This window comes from Chlorocebus sabaeus, chromosome 10 (assembly GCF_047675955.1).
Source record: "Chlorocebus sabaeus isolate Y175 chromosome 10, mChlSab1.0.hap1, whole genome shotgun sequence".
Classification (NCBI taxonomy): domain Eukaryota; kingdom Metazoa; phylum Chordata; class Mammalia; order Primates; family Cercopithecidae; genus Chlorocebus; species Chlorocebus sabaeus.
In genome coordinates, this window is record NC_132913.1 from 66,147,486 (window position 1) to 66,169,594 (window position 22,109).

The 22,109-nt window shown below is 37.8% G+C and overlaps 1 protein-coding gene across 1 annotated transcript in view; it reads right to left on the minus strand.

Annotated features, from left to right (window-relative positions):
• The window catches only part of CCDC141 (coiled-coil domain containing 141), a 223,061-nt gene that overhangs the window by 15,470 nt on the left and 185,482 nt on the right, over window positions 1–22,109 (minus strand). Inside the window, exons 15-21 of the mRNA XM_007965472.3 lie at window positions 21,746–21,934; window positions 20,662–20,841; window positions 18,384–18,533; window positions 9,119–9,259; window positions 8,207–8,401; window positions 6,613–6,796; window positions 2,866–2,978 (exon numbers count right to left, since the gene is read on the minus strand). Coding sequence (XP_007963663.2) covers window positions 2,866–2,978; window positions 6,613–6,796; window positions 8,207–8,401; window positions 9,119–9,259; window positions 18,384–18,533; window positions 20,662–20,841; window positions 21,746–21,934 — 1,152 coding nt within the window. The remainder of the gene's footprint in view (window positions 1–2,865; window positions 2,979–6,612; window positions 6,797–8,206; window positions 8,402–9,118; window positions 9,260–18,383; window positions 18,534–20,661; window positions 20,842–21,745; window positions 21,935–22,109) is intronic.

The following is a 22,109-nucleotide window of genomic DNA, read 5'->3' on the forward strand; positions in this document are numbered from 1 at the left end:
CAAATGCCAAAACTCTTTCTGGATAACCTGCTTTAAAAAGCAAAGCAGGCCAGGTATGGTGGCTCAGACCTGTAACCCCGGCATTTTGAGAGGCCAAGGAGGAAAGATCACTTGAGTTCAGGAGTTTGAGACCAGCTTGGGCAACATAGTGAGACCTCAACTTTACAACAAAATCAAAACATATGGTGGTGCATGCCTGTGGTCCCAGCTACTTGGTAGGCTGAGGTTGGAGCATTGCTTGAGCCTGGGAAGACGAGGCTGCAGTGAACCATGGTAACACCACTACACTCCAGCCTGGGCAACAGAGCAACACACTGTCTCTAAATCAATCAATCAATCAATAAAAGGTAAAGCATGTTAAATGTTGTGTGGGACACTAAATTTAGCAGCGCCAGAGGGTTTCCTTAAGTATAATCAAGTAGGGAGAGTTGGGATGGTAACAGTAGTTATATGTGATGTAATTATATGTAGTAGTTATATGTGTGATTATACTAGTGTTATAGCCTGAATGTTTATGTTCCCCTAAAGTTTATATGTTAAAATCCACATCCTTAAGGTGATGGTATTAGGAGATGATGCCTTTGGGAAGTGATTAGGTCATGAGGGTCAAGCTCTCATGAATCGGATTAGTGCCCTCAGAAAAGAGGGCTCAGAGATACCCCTCATTCTTCCACCATGTAAGGTTAGAGTGAGTAGACAGCTACCAGGAAGTCCTCACTAGACACCAAATCGGCCAGCATCTTGATCTTGAACTTCCAGCCTCCAGAACTATGAGAAACAAATGCCTGCTTTTTATAAGGCATCTTGTCTATGGCATTTGGCATAGCAGTCAGGATGGACGAAGACAGGTAGGAAGGCACACAAGTGGCATGAGAGGTCAGGGAGGGAGTGATATAGCTAAGGAAGGATTTATGGAGGAGGCAGCATTTGGGTTTGGCTCTGAGAGATGGTAAGATTTCGAAAAACAGACAGAAGGTCGTGTCCTTGAAGTAAAGGTTGAGAAGTGGGAAATCCCAGGGAGCACAGTAGATCAGTAGGACACAGATCTACAGTGAATGTAGAAGCACAGTGGTTGGGAAAGGTGACCAGCCTCAGAACACTGAAAGGCCTTGAATTGGAACTTGACTTGGTAAGGAAGAGTTTGTAGTGGAGTGTTGTGAATGTGAAGATGACACTAGCAGAACTATTTAGGAAGGGTAATCTAGCTGGGAGTATAATTAGGGGACTCCTGACTAGTGCAAAAGAGAATCCAAGTGACAGGTTGAACGTGAGAAAGAGAGAATGCAATCCTGACTACACTGAGTATGGAAGGAATGGAGAATGAGGAAGTGGGAGAGGCCGTGGAAACAGCCCTTTCAGGAAGAATAGCCATCAAGGTAAAAGCTGGAAAGGGATATAACTTGAAGAAAGCAGATTTTATGAAGCTGACCCTCACTTTAAGATGTGCAATATAAATGGGAGGAATATTGTAGACAATGAAGAGCAAAGAGTCAGAGGAAGCAGTGATTTGCAGCCTGTGTATTGGAAGTCAGAAGCAGCAGCAGCTCCTCAGGGGGTGGGATGGAGGTGGGGAGGAAAGGATAAATGTTGAAAAAGATAACATGAGATATATGGTTTATTATCATTGTGAAACATTGATGGGAAGCAAATAACATATATATTAGAAATATTAATCATTTCATATATTAAAAATTTCAGTTTTCTCAAACCCGATTGTAGAATTTATGTGTGGGTAATAATACAAAAGAAAGAAAAAGCTATGCACAAAGATGTTCATTGTGGTGTTATTTAAAATGGTAAAATGGTTAGAAAATCTAGATTCTTAACCAAAGGATAAAGATAATTTAGTTGGGCACCCACTGAATTAAAAGCCTCACAAACTATTTGAATGGAAGAGGCACATAAATTTATGACATAGAAATTCCTACCAAAAAAAAAGTGGCTACTAGAAATAAATATAATTCTGCTCTGAACTGCGAGACCACCACTAGGCCTCAATAACAATTATCCCAACAATAATCTTGAGTATCTTCACAGTCAATTGTCAGGGCTACCCTGGGATCCACTTTGTAGATCAGGAAATGGAGATTCAGGGAGATTAAATAATGTAACCAAGGTCACAAATCCAATTATTTAGGGAGTTGGTATTTCAAGGCAACTGTGCTTTGCTTTACAGCCTTTGACCTTAATGACCTTGCTATTCTGCCCATCCTCAACAACCAGTTCTTTCAGCCAGCTATGAAAACAGCATTAATCAAACCAGTTTTTGACATGACACTGACAAAGAAACATATGTATTTCACTTTAACTGGTTTTGCTTAGACATAAACATATTCTCTATATTTGTTACCATCAAATTGGTATTCTATGAAAAGTGATCATGATTAGTTTACTATTTCCATGAGGAAAAGTGTTCAATGAATATAATACCTGAAGATTACTTTTATTTTCTCTGGTGCCACAATTTGGAGAGGAAAAAAAAACCCACCCTGGCATCTATTATTTATGAATAAAACCATAGGCTACTTAATTATGAAACAAAACCATAGGCTACTTAATACAAAGTTTACTGGCAGAGTCTTAATGGGACACATTTTTTAGGATATGATCCATGAAAATGTAAACCAGACACCTTAATTGTGTTTAGCCCTCATTCCCAGCAATATTTTTCTCTGCAGTGATGGGAAAGAAATAGAATTAATTATCAGAAACACCCAGATAATTATGTTAGAAAGCTGTGAAACAAATGTGCACATTACGTCCCTTGAGAAATTCTATTAAAACGTCTTTGCACCAGAAGACATTTGATTAACACATTTTTATTTATTTTGCTTGAAAATACATATTCTAGGAAGAAGAAATTACCTTCAGTTTTTCTTCAAGCTCTGTGAGGGACTCACATAATTCAGTCACAGATTCAAGAACCTCTTTGTGTTTTGTCACTATTTTCTCAATATATTTCTGTCCTTCTTCCAAACCTGGGGAGAAGGATGAAACTAATTTTAAAGGTCAAATTTTTAGCAAGGAAAAAAGTCCAGGTATAAATTCATCTCCCTGTCCAGTGTAAGGGCTGATAAATTGTGAGTTCTTAATAAATATTTGCTGAACAGATAAATAAATATATAAAGATATGTTTCTAAAAGCTAGATATTCTAGGAAAATGATTACATTTGCTGTACCATGCCACTTTCACATAACCTAAATAATGTTGCTACATGAATAGTCTTAAAGCTCAATTCTCCTCAGTTTTTCCTATTCAGAACATCCAGTGGTTCCTCTCTGCTTAGAGAAGAATAAATTCCTCAGGATGGCATTCAAGGCCCTTCCATAACATGGTTTCAATCTGCCTCTCCCTAATGTATGTCACTCTAGTTCTCTCCTGTATTTTATCTCCAGCCAAACGGAACCAGCAACTCCTTCTGAAGATCCCCACAGCAACTGAGTATTCCTTCCTCTACCAGGACTACTGTCCCTCCACTCTCTATTTCTGCTGTCCAAATATAACCTACTCTTTAAGGTCCACCTGAGATGCCAACATTTCTGTGAAGATATTCTGAATCTTTTCCAACTGGGTTTCTCCATATATATAGTAATAAAAATAGCTACCATGTAGCACATGCTTATTATTTGCCTGTGCCTAAGCACTGTATAACCATTGTTCAATGTAATCCTTGGATAGACTCTACTACTATCCACATTTTTTTTTTTTTTTTTTTTTTTTTTTTTTTTTTTTGAGACGGAGTCTGGCTCTGTCGCCCGGGCTGGAGTGCAGTGGCTGGATCTCAGCTCACTGCAAGCTCCGCCTCCCGGATTTACGCCATTCTCCTGCCTCAGCCTCCCGAGTAGCTGGGACTACAGGCGCCCGCCACCTCGCCCGGCTAGTTTTTTGTATTTTTTAGTGGAGACGGGGTTTCACCGTGTTAGCCAGGATGGTCTCGATCTCCTGACCTCGTGATCCGCCCGTCTCGGCCTCCCAAAGTGCTGGGATTACAGGCTTGAGCCACCGCGCCCGGCCTACTATCCACATTTTACAAATGAGGAATGCGATGCTCAAAAGAACGTCTTGCCTGGGCACAGTGGGTCGTGCCTATAATCTGAGCACTTTGGGAGACCAAAGTGGGCAGACCACCTGAGGTCAGGAGTTCGAGACCAGCCTGACCAACATGGTGAAACCCCATCTCTACTAAAAATATAAAAATTAAAAAAATGCGTGGTGGCGCATGCCTGTAATCTCAGCTACTCGGGATGCTGAGACAGGAGAATCACTTGAACCCGGGAGGTGGAGGTTTCAGTGAACCGAGATCATGCTGCTGCACTCCAGCCTGGGTGACAAAGCAAGACTTTGTCTCAAAAAAAAAAAAAAAAAAAAAAAAAAAAAAGAATTTCTTTAGGTGACCCAGGTAATAAATGGAGGAACAGGGATTTGAACCCAGGACTATCTGACTCCACACCCTAGGCCAAGATTGTGTCACACATTGTTATGGGCTGAACTATGTCCTCCATCCTGCCAAGTTCATATGTTGAAGTCTCAATTCCCAGTACCTCAGAATGTAACTGTATTTGGAGATAAGATCTTTAAAGAGGTGGTTAAGTTAAAACGAGGCCATTGGGATGGGTCACTAATCCAATATGACTGGTGCCCTTACAAGAAGAGGGAGAGACACCAGGGGCATGTGTGTGCAGATGGATGACCATGTGAAGAGGCAACAAGAGATCAGCCATCTGCAAGCCAAGCAGAGTGGCCTGAGATGAAATCAACCCTGCTGGCATCTTCATCTTGGACTTCCAGACTCCAGAAGTGTGAGAAAATAAGTTTCTGTTTAAGCCACCCAGTCAGTGGTATTTTGTTACAGCAGCCCTAGCAAACGAACACGAACATTTTATGTCCTTCTCAATCCATTTACCATACCATGACTTCAAGGCCTAGACGGTGGTCTCTTGAATGCAGGAACCAGGTCTTAATTGTCTTTATAACAGCCACAGCTCTTAGTAGATAACAGGTATGCAAAAGTTTGAGATAATTTTTTTGCATGAAAATTCTGAGTTCAGTAGTGCTTGAACAGCTTGTAAGAGTTGATATGATCTTAAAGTACTTCCCTTGATGTACTAATTTTAAAAAATGTATAGCTTCCATACCAAACAGATGGAGACTCATGTCATTCATTTATTCATTCAGTGATTCATTTATTCATCAAATATTTGTTAAGCTGTTGGTATGTGCCATTAGACAGTGAACTAACAGGCAAAAATCCCTCCTCGAATACAGCTTACACTCTGGTAAGGAAAGCCAGGCAATAGACAAATACCTATATAAAATGTCAGTTGGTGATAAGGGCCAGGGATACAAACAAAGCCAGGGGCAGGATCTTGCATGTCAAGAAGGGAATTTAACTTTTTAGGGGCTTTGTCAGTACTTATCATGCTCTGAGATTGAATAGGCACTGATCCAGGCACAAATACAGTGAAAAAAATATATATACTTTCCTCAAGTTTATGGGCAGTAGAGAAGACAAATAGGTGTTTATACTACAATGTAAAAAGTTCAGTCAGGGAGGAAACATATACCAGGCTATGGGAGCAGAGTGTCTCCAAAATTTTTAGTGCACTTACACAGTAACTCCAGCAAGAAGATGTCACCTTAGTTTCCATTAATTTTTCAATCCGTATTTTATTATTTTTATGTGTCTACTCTTTTCTTCTGGAATATCATGAATAATTCATTCTCAACAATTTAAGTAGTATACTACAAAATTTCAAAATTTATGGTTCTGCATGGATAGTGTTTCATGTTATATAAGAGAAAATATCTGGCAGCAGCCATGGGCAGCCAAATTAAGCATTTTGTACCAGCTGCTGTGTCTTCTTTCTGGGCTGCATTTGCCTGGTCACTGGGAATTACTCTGGATCTCGTAGGACTGATACCAGGGAATTCATGGAACTTATTCCTCAGAGCCCTCAAGAACTATCATCCTCCATGGACTTCTTAAATGGGGGCCTCTTTTAGGAGGAAGGATCTCCCAGGCTGACATGACGTTATCTTTTCTAGTCATGGAAGAGAGGAAAGCAGAACTTGTAAAATGGCAATTTGAGTTCTCCCATTTATTCCACAAGTGAGAGGAAGACAAAGGAGAATTTTCCAGGTCTTTCTCAAATTCGTGAACCAAAAGCCTCGTTGAAATGAGAGGGCTGGAGACTTCAGTCTTAGCTTTATGTCTACTTAAAGTATTACTGAAGTTTTCTATGTTTTTCGAGGAATCACTCTAGTGGAAATTAGATGGGGTTTTTGTTGTTGTTGTTGTTTACATAAGCTGAGTATTGTTCTGGTGTCATTACCCTAGAGACGAACAACAAGGATGGAGGAGAAAAGAGAATAGAGAAGGAAGGCTTACACAAAGTAGTTGAAAATCTGCAGGCTTCATCTGCTCCAGAAATTCCTCCCTCTGTTCCCTATTTGCTTTCCCTGGCTGTGGGTTCTTATCTTGAACCCTTTCCCTGAATAGGTTGGTATACTGAGGACCCTGAGGACTTGCCACGCTCTTGCTTTCTACTGGATTAGGCTCAGTACAGATTTGTTCAATGGCCAATCACAGGATATCTTAAAAGAGATCTCACCATATAAGCGCTGAGCAAGGTCAGTGGCCTCCTGAATTCTTTCTTCTTGCTGTGGCACCGAGGGTGCAATAAACTTATTGAACTGCTGGTGGAGAATTTTCACAGCTTCCTTTGTCTTGCACTCTGTGGAATATTTTCCCACTCTTACAACTGTGGCACTTGCATCTTCGTACCAAAAGTGACACTAAATTTAAATAGGATAAAGCACAGATGAAAGAAATACGGTCCTTCTAAAGTTCTTAATTTTGACCAGTGGAGTATCAAATTTTAATTCCCTCAACTTTATGTTCACATTGACTTGAACTTTCTAAGTCATAATAAAGAAAATATTAAAACATGATCATATTCTTTTGCACTTAAACGTTAGTGGCAGAAATAAGTACAAATATGAAAATACATATAAATAAAACTATAAGAAAGTAAAAATATGAAACTATATTTGATTCTCCTGCCTTCTTAGGTTTGCCTAAAATATAATTCCTAAGAGGAATGTTGCAAACTTACAAGAACAGGCAGGATAAAAAGCATCTGGCACGAAAAAGAATCCAAATACATGCTAAATGGCAAGAAAAAGGTCAAATGTTCACAATCCAGCATAATGAATTGATATCATTAACAATACACTGCTAAAGTATTGCCTGATGAATACTCTAACAAATAAATTCTCCTTGAAGAATAAGATTTAGTTTATGAATGGGAAAATATCATCCAACAAATAGCATTTCACCTTTTCTTAATAGAAAATAGTTATATTTTCCAAACACAGTGGAGAATGAGACAATTTCTCATTAAAAATAAATAACTGTGATGGAAGGAATGTCTGACCCAGACCCAAAGCACTTATGCAGGGTAAGAGATAGAAACATGTGACTCTGTTAGGAGTTGGTTTTAAGTAAGTGGCACAAAGGCACAACAAACCCATACATCATATGTAGAAGACTGATCATTTTGATTCTCCGTAATCTGGTGTTAAATCTAAAAACTCAACCGCATTAGTGGTAAAGACGTTCTGTATCTCAAACAATAATGGGCAACAAAGAACACTCAAGAACATCAAGTGCAGAATTTCTTCAATACGAAGTGTTCAAACAATAACTTTAACTTGTCAAATTTCATATATTTTATGTATACTCTACCTTTTATCCTCTTGACAGTAATAAAAGAAAACACCAATAACAAATTTTTGTAACTGAAAAATCACAGTATCAATCTTTAAAATAAATATTTTCAAGTTCTATGAAATAAATAAGCCACTCGGAGTATTTTAAACAGATATCCAGCATAATTTCATGATAATTAAACATCTTCAGTTGATGAGGTTATGGAGAAATAGGAACTCTCATACGTTGCCAGTATATTAGTAAAGACCTTTCTCAAGATAAATTGACCAATAAAATCAAAGACTTTATAACATTCATCCCCTTAAATCCAGTAATTCTATTTTAAAGAATTATCCTAAGAAAAAAAAATCATGAAGAGGAGCATGATACATGTATATAATGACAATAACAGCTAATGTAACATTGCTTTAAAGTTGCAAACTAATTTTTGAAAACAACAGCACAACATGGATACCACTGCAAAAAGAAGATACCTCTTCTATCACCTCCTGGAGATGCTCAGTCAGGTCCAAATTCTTCTTGTAATCTGTCACAACTTTGTCAAAGTCATCCACATGTTTTTGCAAATCCTTCATGACTTCCAAAAGGACATTAACTTTATCACTTGGATAATTTAAGAAAGAATCAGAGGTTTTATTACTAACTTTTTCCATTTTCCTTTTCAAAGCCTGTGTGAAAAATAAGAAGTTTTTAAAATAACATTCAATTTGTATTTATGATGCTAGTGATTAAATACTGCGAGAAAAACTAGTAAAAGCTTTTGCAGCTTTTTCCAATCTATTAAAATAATAATTATTACAAATATATTATGGAAAGAATGGGTTTTCCCCAAATTCTATTGATTTAGCATTCAGAAAATAAATAGAAAATGTACACAGGTTTATTCCAGATTTTGAGACTAGTAATATGATATTTTTTAACGACAATGATAATTAAATCAAATAGTTGTCTTCAATGAGCTCACTGTCTCCTGGAAAAGGCATTCAAATAATCTAGCCAGTACATGTGATAATCAGGGTAGGAATAAGAGGCTATAGGAACAGCAAAACTAATGACATAGATGGACGCAAGAAAAGGAGGAGGAGTGTAGAAGGCGTGTGCATGCATCCGTGCATGTGTGTGTATGTGTTGGGGAGAAGAATGGAAGTAGACAAGTTGGGTAGGTTTGGCAGAAACCATTCTGGATCTGCCTCAAGAGATAAATCAATTTATTATGTATTTTTACATGAAGGATAAAATTGTTATAAAGACGGAAAAATACCCTTTGAGTCCCAATGCTACAAAAAGCCAGAGTTAGGTATCTAGATTTGAAATGCAAAACAATTTTGCAATAATTGTGTAGTACATACATACACACACATATACAAATCATATTTTCTTGTTACCTGCATTTTTTCAGCATACGTATCAACTTGTTGAATTTGATATTTAAGCACCTTCAGATTCCTATATTTTTCATTTTTCTTAGTGTAATTAAACTTCAAATTATTGAATTTCTTTTTGACATCTTTGAATGACTCTTTGAGCTGTAGTTCAACAAAAAGAAATAGGTGATTTCCTTAAAATGAGAAAACAAGGAAGTCATAAATAAATCAAAGCATCTGAACACTTCAAAATATTCATAATCTTAAAAATGTATTTAGGGTAATTTTCTCTCCCTTCCATTCCCTTCCTTTCCCTTTCTTCTTTTTTGAGACAGGGTCCCACTTTGTCACTCAGGCTGGAGTGCATTGACACGATCTTGACTCATTGCAACCTCTGCCTCCTGGGTTCAAGTAATTCTCATGTCTCTCCTAAGTAGCTAGGACTGCAGATGTGTACCACCATGACTGGTTGATTTTTGTACTTTTAGTAGAGACAGGGTTTCACCATGTTGGCGAGACTAGTCTCAAACTCCTGGCCTCAAGCGATCCACCTACCGCGGCCTCCCAAAGTGCTGGGATTACAGGCTTGAGCCACCACGCCCGGCCTCAGAGTGATTTTCAATAGAAAACAAATCTGCCAAGTGGACACACAAAGTGAATTTAAATATATTCTCCAAATATGAGTAATTATAAAATGTTTAACATTTTATATATATTTAAATATATATAAGGCTCCAAAAAGCTATCCATGTTGAAGAAGTCAATGAAGTGTTGACATTTAGACCACCTGGACATCGGTGGGCTGGAAGAGAAGACCCAATATGAGATTTAGTAGGGAAAAATAACTATTATCTGCCCAGTTAAAAATTATTTTTCGTGAGCAGTTCTGAAAAGAGTTTTACTTCTTAGATATAGACCATTAACTTTAGAGATCCTTCAAAAACAAAAAAAGTAAAATGACAGTTGTTGCTAATGACAGCTATGCTAACCTGTGTATAAATAAAGCATATGGCTATCCATAGGGGAAAGATTTTGACATTCTTAAAAACAGTTCAACTTTACCAGTGCACCAAATTTCTAAGCAGCCCAGTTCCATTAAATGCACCACTTTCTGTCCCTTCTCTATATTTAAGAAGGATAAGCATATTGACAGGCAACTCTCTGTATTATCAACAAAGAGAAGTACAGAGAAAAAAAATACCTTCTCAGATTATATGTAGGCATTTAACAGCAAGACTGAACAATGCCATGGTTGATAAATTTGAGCTAAGATAAGTCAGAAAAGCATTAAAATTCTTTTCAATGACAGCAAACAAATTATTTGGGAGGCAATAAAGACCATGCATGTGCTAGATTTTAGAATTGTAATGCAGAAAAACATACTTGTCCTACAAAATGTATACTTTTTCAAAATGCTTATTTCAAATTCTGCAGACTGTGAAAATAAAGCCTTTATCTTATCTTTAGCACATCTTGGAGACATCAACTTTAAAGCTCTAGTGGAATTGCACACGGAAATTACTATACTGATAGAATTTTTGCATCTGATACACATACACTTAATCAGTGTTGTTTAGTTTAAATGGTAAATAATGTTGTTGAACATTACTTTTAAGTTACAAACTAAACCAAGCACAGAGACCGCATGAACTACTTTAACTGATAAATAAATCAGTAATGTTCAGAAAAAGTGAAAAGTTTCAGAATTTGAACATTATTTCTCTATTAGAAACTCAGTGGAATGTTTAAAAGATCATATTCAGTTCATGTGTTTGTGAAAAAACTAATAAACATTTACATTCTATGGCACTCAATGTTTTAACGTGCATATGTTTGATTTTAACAAGAAAGGATAAATAATGTCAATTTTGTAAGATTGAGATATAAGGGGGTTATATCCTTAGTAATTTACATAAAATTTTGGCAGGAGGTTTTGCAAGTATAAATGTAATAAGTTCCACATCTGAGGAAACCAGATATTATTGTTTTAAAAAAATCTCAATAACGAGTTACTATTTAATGAGTGCAGAGTTTCTGTTTAAAATGACAAAAAAGTTCTGCAGATGGATCGTGGTGATGGGTTCACAACAATGTGAACGTACCTAATACCACTAAACTATACACTTAAAACAATGTGAACGTACCTAATACCACTAAACTATACACTTAAAACAGTTAAGCTGGTAAATTTCATGCTATGTGCATTTTACCACAATTAAAAATAAAGGGAAAAATGCCCTGCCACTAAAATTTATCCATTGGAAAATAAACTTATATATTCTTCTACTTATATATAAGACTATATAAAATATATATCTTATATATCTTATGTCTTATATATTTTTCTCTAGTGAAATGTGACATACATCAGAAAACCTTAGTCTACAGAAAGGAAGAAGGGCTCTGTCATTAACCTGATAACCACTGGATTACATCTGCTTTAAACGGGAAAATTCAATGTCTATTTGAAAACTATATGATAAATAGAGAAAGGCTGAGATTTAATACTTTAATTTTCAACCATGAGATTTTAAATCTACTTTGTATTAAGAAATTTAAGACTGATAAATGATGAGTATGATTTGATTTCTGTTTGCTTCAGAACGTGTGCACTTCCACTGAAGATGATTTATAAGGCCAAAGAATGTTCATGACACTGTGGGCATGTGAAATGGGATCAGCTTCTTTCTGACACATGAGCTCCCTTGACAAAGTTGCTGGCACTTTTCTATTTTGGTTTCACTGGAAATCCATTTTAAATCTAAATCTCTGTGCCTTTTTTCAACTCAAAGTCAGGACTACTGCAGATACGAGTGGAAGGCAATATGCATGAAACTACCTTCGGCGATTGAAAAATCTTGCCATTCTTAATTTTCTTACCTGCACTTTCCAATATGAAAACTTAACTTCCCATCTAATCCCAACATAACTTGTGGTCATATTTTTAAAGGAACTGAGTGCCATAGTTGCTGGGCTGTGGTATCATTGTTCACGCAGCTGTTTCTAACTTCAGTCAACTTGTCAACAATGGGGAATGGTGGGATGGGGCTGAGACAACTGCTCCAGTTGAACACATAAGCGGAGAAATACACCCCAAGCTTGGGGTGAGAAAAATTGTACCCTGTTAGAAATCTTTAAATGATATCATAATTCATACTAAAGTTCCTCAAAGTTTTCAGAAAATTAGGGAAAATATATTTTTAATGAATAATTTTATTTTCCCATCTTTTCACATGGTCAGCTCCTCTATATTTACCATAGAATAAACAGACCGAGTTAACATAGCTATAATTAGAAATAAGCTATTAAGATTTAAAAACTATAAATATTTTGAAATTAGCAGAATGAGCATCTTTGCCAAATTTTCTAGCATGCCATAAGCCCCCTCTCAGGGTTAGAAATGAACAAAGCTTCTTTGGAAAGAAGCAGAAGGGAAAGAGGCTGATGCCAAGTGAGGCTGGCTTGCTATTGTTAGTCCACCCTGGGCAAGCTGGTTGAGCCAGCTTTGGCATGAAAATGTATTATTTATAAGTTTGCTGCTGTCAAGGCCAATTTGTGTGAGGGACATGGGACATTTAAAACAGAAATGCATTTAATGCATTTAAAAAGAAAGCCTTTCCTTAGAACTATGGCACATGTTTGGCCAGAAGCAAAAATATAAAATGACTGGTCAATTTCCATAATGTCCCCTTCATTAATGTCATTTCTTGCCTGTCATTTTATTTACTCCAGAAAAAAGCTTTTTGATGCTCATGTTTAGCAACAGAAAGCTGTGATGTTATCACCTCCCAGGTATGCGTTATTCAAAATCAAGAGACCCAAAGGCTCAAAATTTAACCCAAATCATTTGCTACAATTATCAATTATCACTTAGGGAGGCTGTGGTGGGTGGATCACCTGAGGTCAGGAGTTCAAGACCAGCCTGGCCAAAATGGTGAAACCCCATCTCCACTAAAAATACAAAAATTAACTAGGCATGGTGGCACACGCCTGTAATCTCAGCTACTCAGGAGGCTGGGGGAGGAGAATTGCTTGAATCCAGGAGGCAGAGGTTGCAGTGAGTCGAGATCACACCACTACACTCCAGCCTGGGCAACAGAGTGAGACTCTGTCTCAAAAAAAAAAAAAACTTTTTTTTGTAGAGGCAGGGTCTCACCATCTTGCCCAGACTGGACTTTAACTCCTGAATATTCAGACTTAGTGCTAGAGAGATTTCAGGAGAAGACTTTTTGTCTTCCTTCCATTTGGCAACCACACCCTTGTCTTCCTGTGCTTGAGGCCAGCTGCTAGAGGCTGAAAGTGGGACAACTTGGGAAGACATGACCATTGCTCTGCCTTAAATTGTAGGTAGCAACAGGTGTCAGTAATAAATATTTTATCCATTTTGCATGTTTTGTGTCTTCATAATATGTTTGTCAAGTTTTGTTTTCTGAACATGATAACCAAAATTTAAAACTTCAGCTCTCTTTATTCTTCAGAAAGATTCCAGTCATTTTGCAGATGTTAAACACCAAAATGTTAACATTTTAACCTTATGGAACGGATGCTTTTAGAGCAAATTGTAATCTTTCTTATCCTCTTACACATACCATCCAGATGGACCCTGGATGGGGCCCACTAGAGGAATGGCTGTGACTGTGAAGTCTCATGGGTTTTAATGCTGTCTAGACTCGAAGTTTCCTGAGGATGTTTCTGTTCTTTTTTTTCTTTTTAATTGGTGGAGTCTCACTCTCTTGTCCAGGCTAGAGTGCACTGGAGTGATCACGGCTCACCGCAGCCTAACAAACTCATGGGCACATGGGATCCCCCTGTCTCAGCATCTCAAGTAGTTGAGACTACTGGGACATATCACCACATTTGGCTAATTTTTAAAAAATGTTTGTAGGGCTGGGCACGGTGGCTCAGGCCTGTAATCCCAGCACTTAGGGAGGCTGAGGCGGGTGGATTACCTGAGGTCAGGAGTTCAAGACCAGTCTGGCCAACATGGCGAAACCCCGTCTCTACTAAAAATACAAAAATTAGCTGGGCATGGTGGCACACACCTGTAATCGCAGCTACTCGGGAGGCTGAGGCAGGAGAATTGCTTGAACCTGGGAGGCAGAGGTTGCAGTGAGCTGAGATCACTCCAGCCTGGGCGACAGAGTGAGACTCTGTCTCAAAACAAAAAAAACAAAAAAAAAAAAACAAAAAAAATTGTAGAGGCAGGGTCTCACCATCTTGCCCAGGCTGAACTTGAACTCCTGCGCTCCAGCAATCCTCCTACCTTGGCATCCCAAAGTGCAGGGATCACAGGTGTGAGCCACTGCTATTTGTATTCTTATGGCTTGGTACACAGAAGCCACAGTAACACATTCGTTGAGTGAATATAATGGAGTCCTTTTTAAAGAAAATGATGAATTCAGGTTATAAATCTGGAAAATAATTATTGTCTGTACTATACCATTGTGCTGCCCTGTTGGGTGTTTTGCCATCTATGCAAACTCTTTCTTTGCTTCCTTTGCTGCCATGGTCCTTTTGTCAGTGGCAAAGTGCTATACAATGTCAGGTGGTTTTAATTTTATTGTGTATGTGTCCATAGCAACACTATTCCTCTATTCTAATTTACTGCTACTAATCGACTTGTATCCCTGGAACTCATTGGACTGATTTATTCAAGTTGAAAAAAGAATTTGTGCCATTAAAACATGTGACTGATACATGGAACATATATACTAAGTCCTTTTCTTCATAATTCCTGATGGGCAAGATGTTGCTACAGTGGAAAAATTCAGGGTAAGGTAAAATAATTATCTGGAAGTTCTATGTGGAAAACTTCAGAAAATAAATACCAACCCAATTCTGTCATTACTATACTTTTCAGCAAAGTAATTGTGATCTGTAATATGAGCCTCGAGCTACAAATTTCCATTAACATCATGTAGATGTAAAGGTAATTTTTTTGGTCAGGTTGAAAGAAGAAAACATGCTTGATATTAAGTTATTACATTTCTAAATGTAGATGTGTAAAGAATGATGTTTCTGTGTCATGTAATATGGCAGAGAATATGTCTATTGTGCTTTGTGTATGAACAACTTATTTATATAGCCAGGCAAGAAAAAATATGAATTATATTCAACATCCATGCATACAAATGTATCTTTGTATGAAATGGGTAGGAAAAAACACAAAATCTGGCAGTCTGAAGATTATTTTTCTAGTGGGTAGACATGAAGAAAATAAGGTTTTACAAGTTCCTACGTCTTCATATGAAATTGGAAAAAAATGGTTTTTACTCAAAGATAAGCACAAACTATCATTCATTGTCTTTAAGGCACATCACATTACATTTTAAAAAATTACATTTAGAACACTTTATTTTGCCTTGGGGTACTGAGTTCTTTTCTAAGGGCTTTCAGTTCAGTTAAGACCATGTAAGTTAGCTATAGCACGGTCAAGAAAGAAATTTTTTTGAAATAACCAAATGAACCGTGCTATTATATCAGATCATACAAACATCTTAGATATACCAGAAAATAGGGATAGAAGAGGAAAGCATTAAAAAAAAGGATATTTAACATCAGACCATGCAGTGGTTGAATGACACTGAAATATTATGTAAATGGTGAATTCTGAATTTAACAAATGATAAGCATGTTGGTGCCCAACAAATGAGTCTGTGGCCTGAAGTCGATTCCCTGGAACACCCTGAGCTGAAACTCTGTTGTCCTGTAGCATATTCCTAACATGAAAGTCTTATGCTCCTCAGTTTTCCCATCTGAAAAATGAACATACTGAACTGGACATCCTCCAAAATCCATTGCAAGTCAGAGTCTGTGAACTTTCTAACAGTACTTTAAGCACATTGGAAGTGAAACTGTGTTTAAAAATCAACTTTAAAAATTAAATGCTATACTTGGTTTAGTCCTCTGGCATGTTATCTAATTTTAATTGTTTACGCAGAAAAAAATAGTGTAACGTATCATATTTAATTTTACAAATGTTTTAAGCAGCTGTACCCAAAGACTAATAATGATAACAATAAGAATAATGTCTAGATAGCAAATATTATTACCACTGTGGAAACTAGCCATCTGTTTGGGTTCTACTATTCACAATATAAACTAGAACACACGTATTTTTATTTTCCTAAGGGGCATGGAAAATATTCCTTCTGATTATTTTCCCTTAGGCCTGTCGTGAGAAAGTCCAGGGTGTGCACACTCCTCATATCTCCACAAAAAAGAAGAAGCGACAAAGACCCAAAGTTCTCAAAGGTCATTTAAATGTGAAATTGTAAGTTACATGAAAGATTAACTGGATCTGTAGTGGAAGCAAATGGGAAGAATATCTCTCTTAAAATGTAAGAGCATGCTGAAGTGATACCTGATTCCTAAATCAAACCCGCATGTATCTGGCTGCTCATTCTGACGCGGTACAGACAATCCTGGGGCGTCCCTACTGACAGGAAGGGACATCTGTCATCCCAGCCGACTGGCTCCAAATGCAGTCTCATCATGAGGCAGTCCCTATAAATAGAATTCCTGCTGGAAGGGCCTGAACAGGGAGACCCAGCTTCATAAATATCACAGGTCTACAGGGAGACAGAAACGGAGCCAGAGGGGGCTGGGAAAACCCCTCAGCCTGCTCCACTTGCGCGTCAGCAAATGTAGAGCCCAACCATCCCTGCAAAGAGGGAGGATTTTTGGCAAGACAAAGGTTTACAAATAGAAGTACACGAGGAGGAGGAGAAGGAGGGAAAACCAGAGGAAAGGGGGAGGGGGAGGGGAGGAAAGAAGAGAGAAGGAGGAATAAAGAAGATAACTTTAAGGAAAGACTGTAAAGGAACAGTTTCCATAACCATGAATCCACATTTTGTAGCCTTGGGGAGACCAATGTGCTCTGATGGTTTTCCTTAACAAGACGTGATTGACATGTAAGCAGCAGTACAGGAACCTGAAGTGGCCATTCTATCACCTACAGGGCAAATTACACTACCCGTTCAACCCCAAAGAGTCTTGACACCTCTCTAGCCAAAAGTAGCTCCCTGGAACACAAATTATGCGCTGAAACTCTACAGTCCTGTAGCACACTGTTGAAATGAACATCATTATCAGATGTCAGTTCCTGCTTCCCTCCTGTTTAACCGGATCGAAGTGGCCACTCCTGCTTTTTCCCCTCTGGTTTTTCTTCCAGCCATGCTCCATCCTGCACCTGCCTGTGGTCTGTAAATATGTGGCCTACAGGAAGGGCCACTTCAGAGCCAGGCCACCATTAAAGTTGAGTTATTTACACTTATTTCTGTGCTTTAATGTTGTTGGGCAATATTTGATACTTGCTGGGTCTAGTTGATGTAAACTGGGCATAAATAGAAAGTGAAGAAAGTTTACTGCCTCCTTTTCCACCACCTTCTTTCCCAATGGACTCATGGCTTAATAGGCTCAGAAACATTTTGTTCTAAATGGAGATAAACCTAGAATTATGGGTACCCTTGTGTTCTGCTATCACTTCCCAGTCAAGAATCAGAACTGTTGCTATCCCAATCTGTGAGTTGTTTTCTGCCAGAACAAGTAAGCCTTTCAATGCAAAGCTTAGCTAGGAGCAGGTGGTGGTTGTGATTTAGTGAATATCCAGGTGTTGTGGATTGGTTACAGTTGAGGGAGAGAAGGTAGAATTAAGCATGTGGAGGTGCATGGATGTAGAACATCACTCTGATCTGTTACTTCTTTTTTCTCGAAGAGTTGTTTTGCCAGAAAAGCCACGCAGTTTGAGTAAATATGAAACCAGCCACTTGACCTCAGGGATAATACTTCGTAGCCTCCGAAGCAAAGTGCCTGCTCCCTGGCCTCTGGCACCATTGACTCACCATGAGTCAATGACCCTTAAATAGAACCTCAGCAGGCTGGAGTTGGCTGCAACGAACTGGTCAATGTCACCCCTTCCTCTGGGTCCTGAAAAAGCTGTATCCACTCAAGCAAATGACTGCTATACAGGTTTGAGGGAGAAGGGGGAAGCAAAAAACAAACAAACAAAAGCAAGCAAAAAAAACATACTACTGAATTACTGGTTTTTCTATGTATTGACATCATACTGACTTCAACAAATTTGGGAGCTTGAAGTTGACTCAAACTTTCAGAGCCCTGAGGTCACTACTCAGTGGATTAAAAGACATAAGTGAGAAGAAAGTCTCCTGATTCACTGTGTGTCTGTGTGTGTGGGAGTGTGCACACATATGGACATTTAGACACATACTTTAGGTTCAAACAGCTTTTTTGGCAATGTGCCAGTTCTCACCCCTCCCACCCCCACCTCATTTATCTCGTCTCTCATGGCGCAGTACTCCAAACTACGCGACAGGCTCCGTTCATACTCCTCAGCTTTGGCACGCCACTTCATGCTGTCCTCCTCAAGAAGCTCCAGCTGCTGCTGTAAGTTCTTTGCAGAAACATTAGAGCAGTGCTAAAAGAGACAAATGGTGGTAACGGGGAGAATGGGCAAAACAGCAATGAGATGAGTAGGCTATTTACTTGGATTATGAAACTCATAAATGACACTTTTTAAAAAAAGAAATAGGTTCCTGATTTATTTTACCTTAAACATATTTGAGCATAATTATTTCAGAAAGAAGCCAGACACCCAATATTATGGAAAAGACATTTCCCAGCTCGAATTTCTAGTGTTGAAGATTCACTCATCACACCCAACTCCTCAGAGACACCATTCATTATAGGGTATAATTTTTACTTCAAAAGGCCTAAAATATGCATTAGAAACATTTGATTTCTGCACTATAATTTTCCTGTCAACTTGAGCTTAACCTCAGGTTCATTATGCAAGTGCTCCAATCTCAGCTCAGCACAGCGGGCTGCCAGGGCCAAGGCCAGAGGAGGATTGGAGAACAATTCACATTATTTGCACAAAGTGAGACTTCTTGCTTTCTTTTTCTTTTAAAAATAAATGTACTAATAAAATAAAACTCTTTAAAAAGAAAGCTCTTTCCTGGCAAAAACCCGATTCCATTAACAACAGCAGATAATTTGTATTTCTGTATCTTTCAGTTCAAAAAATATATATTTTAGATTCACTGCATTTCATGTAGTTTCGTGGATATCTTACAGGTACTTTAAAATAAAATGGGCCATTATGATTTTGTTAATGTTATACCTATTGTTAGAGTAAACATAATCTTTTCTCCCCTCAAGTTAGAAATCTGGAGAAGGATTTTTTTTGTTTTGTTTTGTGTTTGTTGGCAGTGGTGGTTTTTTTTTGTGTGTGTGTTTTTTCTTTTTCTTTTTCTTTTTTTTTGAGATGGAGTCTTATTCACTCTGTTGCCCAGGCTGGAGTGCAATGGCTGGATCTTGACTCACTGCAACCTCTCCCTCCCGGGTTCAAGCGATTCTCCTACCTCAGCCTCCCAAGTAACTGGGATTACAGGCATGTAATACCACGCCTGGCTAATTTTTGTAGTTTTAGTAGAGACAGAGTTTCGCCATGTTGGCCAGGCTGGTCTTGAACTTCTTGGCCTCCTAAAGTGCTGGGATTACAGGCGTGAGTCAATGTGCCCAGGCCGAAGAAGGATTTTTTTTTAAGAATCAATGTCCAGTGTATTATTGATGAAAATTTGATCTGGGAATATTTCCTTCTCTTTTAGGCCCCTCTTTTGAAGTCTGACTGTGGCATCAAACAAATCCAATGAGCCCTGGCTAGAATCAGGAGACTTGGACTTCTCCGTTCTGGGCTTTTATGGGTAAGGTGGGAATTTCTGTTTGCCTCAAATTCTTCATCCATAAAATGACAGCTCTGGCCTGGGTGAACTCTAAGATCTAGATGGTCTTCCAGATCAGCAATGCTAAAACAGCCTTAGCCAACAAAAATAGAATGTAAACACACAAATAATTTAAAATTGCCTAGTAGTCATATCAAAAAATCAAATAAAAAGAGCGAAATTAATTTTTATAATAGAATAACCAACTATGTCCAAATATCACCATTTTAACACGTAAGTAATATAAAAAATACTAATATGATTGCTTTTCATAATACCTCTTTGAAATCTGGTGTGTATTTCATACTTTGAGCATCCTCACTTGTTGCTAAATTTTGATCAGAAATATTTGATCCGTATTTTAATTTTTTTAATTTAGAGTTTCAAAAGTTGATTCCCATACCCAAATTGCTCCCAACATACTTAAAAGTTTTCCAATAACTATACTGAGGATCAATTTTTAAATTTGTGTTTAAATTTATGCAAGTTAAATAAAATTAAAACTTTAGTTTTTTAGTTGCATTAGGCACATGTCAAAGGCAAAAAAGTGACTGCGACACTGGACTATAGAGATCTACTATATAAATACTCTTAAAATTTTTTTCATGAGAATAGAGGTATTCAACAAGACTTTTATATTCAGATTTTCTACTTAAAATTTTTCTCTTGTCAGAGGGTAGAAACGAATCACAAATAACTACCCCAATGGTTTAATTTATTTTTAAATTTAACATATACTAAGCAATCTGCCTAGTTTCTTTCATAGGCTAGCCCAAGCCCCAGTTAGAACTGAGTCAAATGATGGTGTTGTTGGATGCTTACAGGCCGCTGCACTGATGAGATGATGTCCACTCCTAAGGAAAGGGCCAGTCTGTGGAGATGGTCTACACGTGCTTGCTTTTCCTGAGAGCACCAGAGGTGAATCTGCACATCATGAGCATCACCCAGTTCCTTCGGCTGCTCTACAAACTCCAGCTCTCTTGATTTGATGAGATGTCCCAGCTAAAATTTAGGGCATTAACAATTAACCTGAGTTTTATATGAAGACAGATTTTTTTTTTTTTAAGCCTAATTTCTATAGCACATTTTGCTAGCTGGTCAAAATGCTGCCAAGCCCATCTATAAACTGTTGGCATTAGCCAAATAAGTGTTAGAATGCTGCAAATCCAATGGTGGTAAAATTGAACTGCTAATGTCGTCAATTCCATTAAAGAAGGAAACTCTTTTTGGTCATGAACCAAAACCTTAGCAAGATCTAGGCCTGTGCTCTGAGTAAATTTAGAGGCTATTTTAAAGGGATATTAATTAATATTCCTCCATCTTATATTAATAGAGACCATAACTATGAAGTTTTTGTAAAAATGCCACCAACAATTAGCACTCTGTGATGTCAGGTACTTGAAGTGGGAAAAAAAAAAAAAATTGAACTTGGTTTCTGCCCTCAAAGAGCCTACAACTGAATTGGGCGGGGTGGTGGGTAGGGGAGGGAAGCTATGCTTATCAAGTAGTTAAGAATCAAGATAGTAAAATGCAAGATATGTGGAATAAACAATGAGCTCTAGGATTTTTGAAGAGAGAGAGATCACTCCAAGTGAGGTAGGATTGTTGGAAGGAGGTATAAGATTTAGATAAGAGGGAGGAGAAAGACAGACTTGTCAAATAATGGCAGCCTGAGAGTCAGGGGTTGGAGTTAGATATGTGTGCATCATCTCTGAGGGATGAAGAGCTCAGTTTGTCTGGAACAAAAGGAAGAATAGGAACATAGTGAGAGTAAAGATAGGGGCCAGATTGTGTAAATTTCTGATATTAGAAGATACAATTTGGCCTTTATTTATTATTTAATAATTCATTTTTAATTGCATAGTTTAAAACTCAGGATTTTTCAAACATCCCTTCTAAGCCTTACCGCTTCCTTGACTTGATGGAACTGGACCACCTTGTACAGGATATCCTCGTAATCCTGGATTCTCTCTTTCTGTTTTTGTTGGAGGTGAATGAGGTCCTTCAGTTGTTGAGACTTTTCTTTTACAGGGGCTCCTTTGCCAGTTAACTCCTCTGATTCTTTCATAATGTACTGAACCTCATCATTTAATTGCTAAAATATTGAAAGTGATATAAAAAATCTTGCTTTTAAAGAACTTTTTTACTTTGCAACTGACAATATAAAGGTCTAAACAATGAATCACTCATTCATTTGTCAACAAATACTTATTATGAATACCCTCACCCTCCAAAAAATTTGGGCATTGTGCTGGATGATAGAGATACAT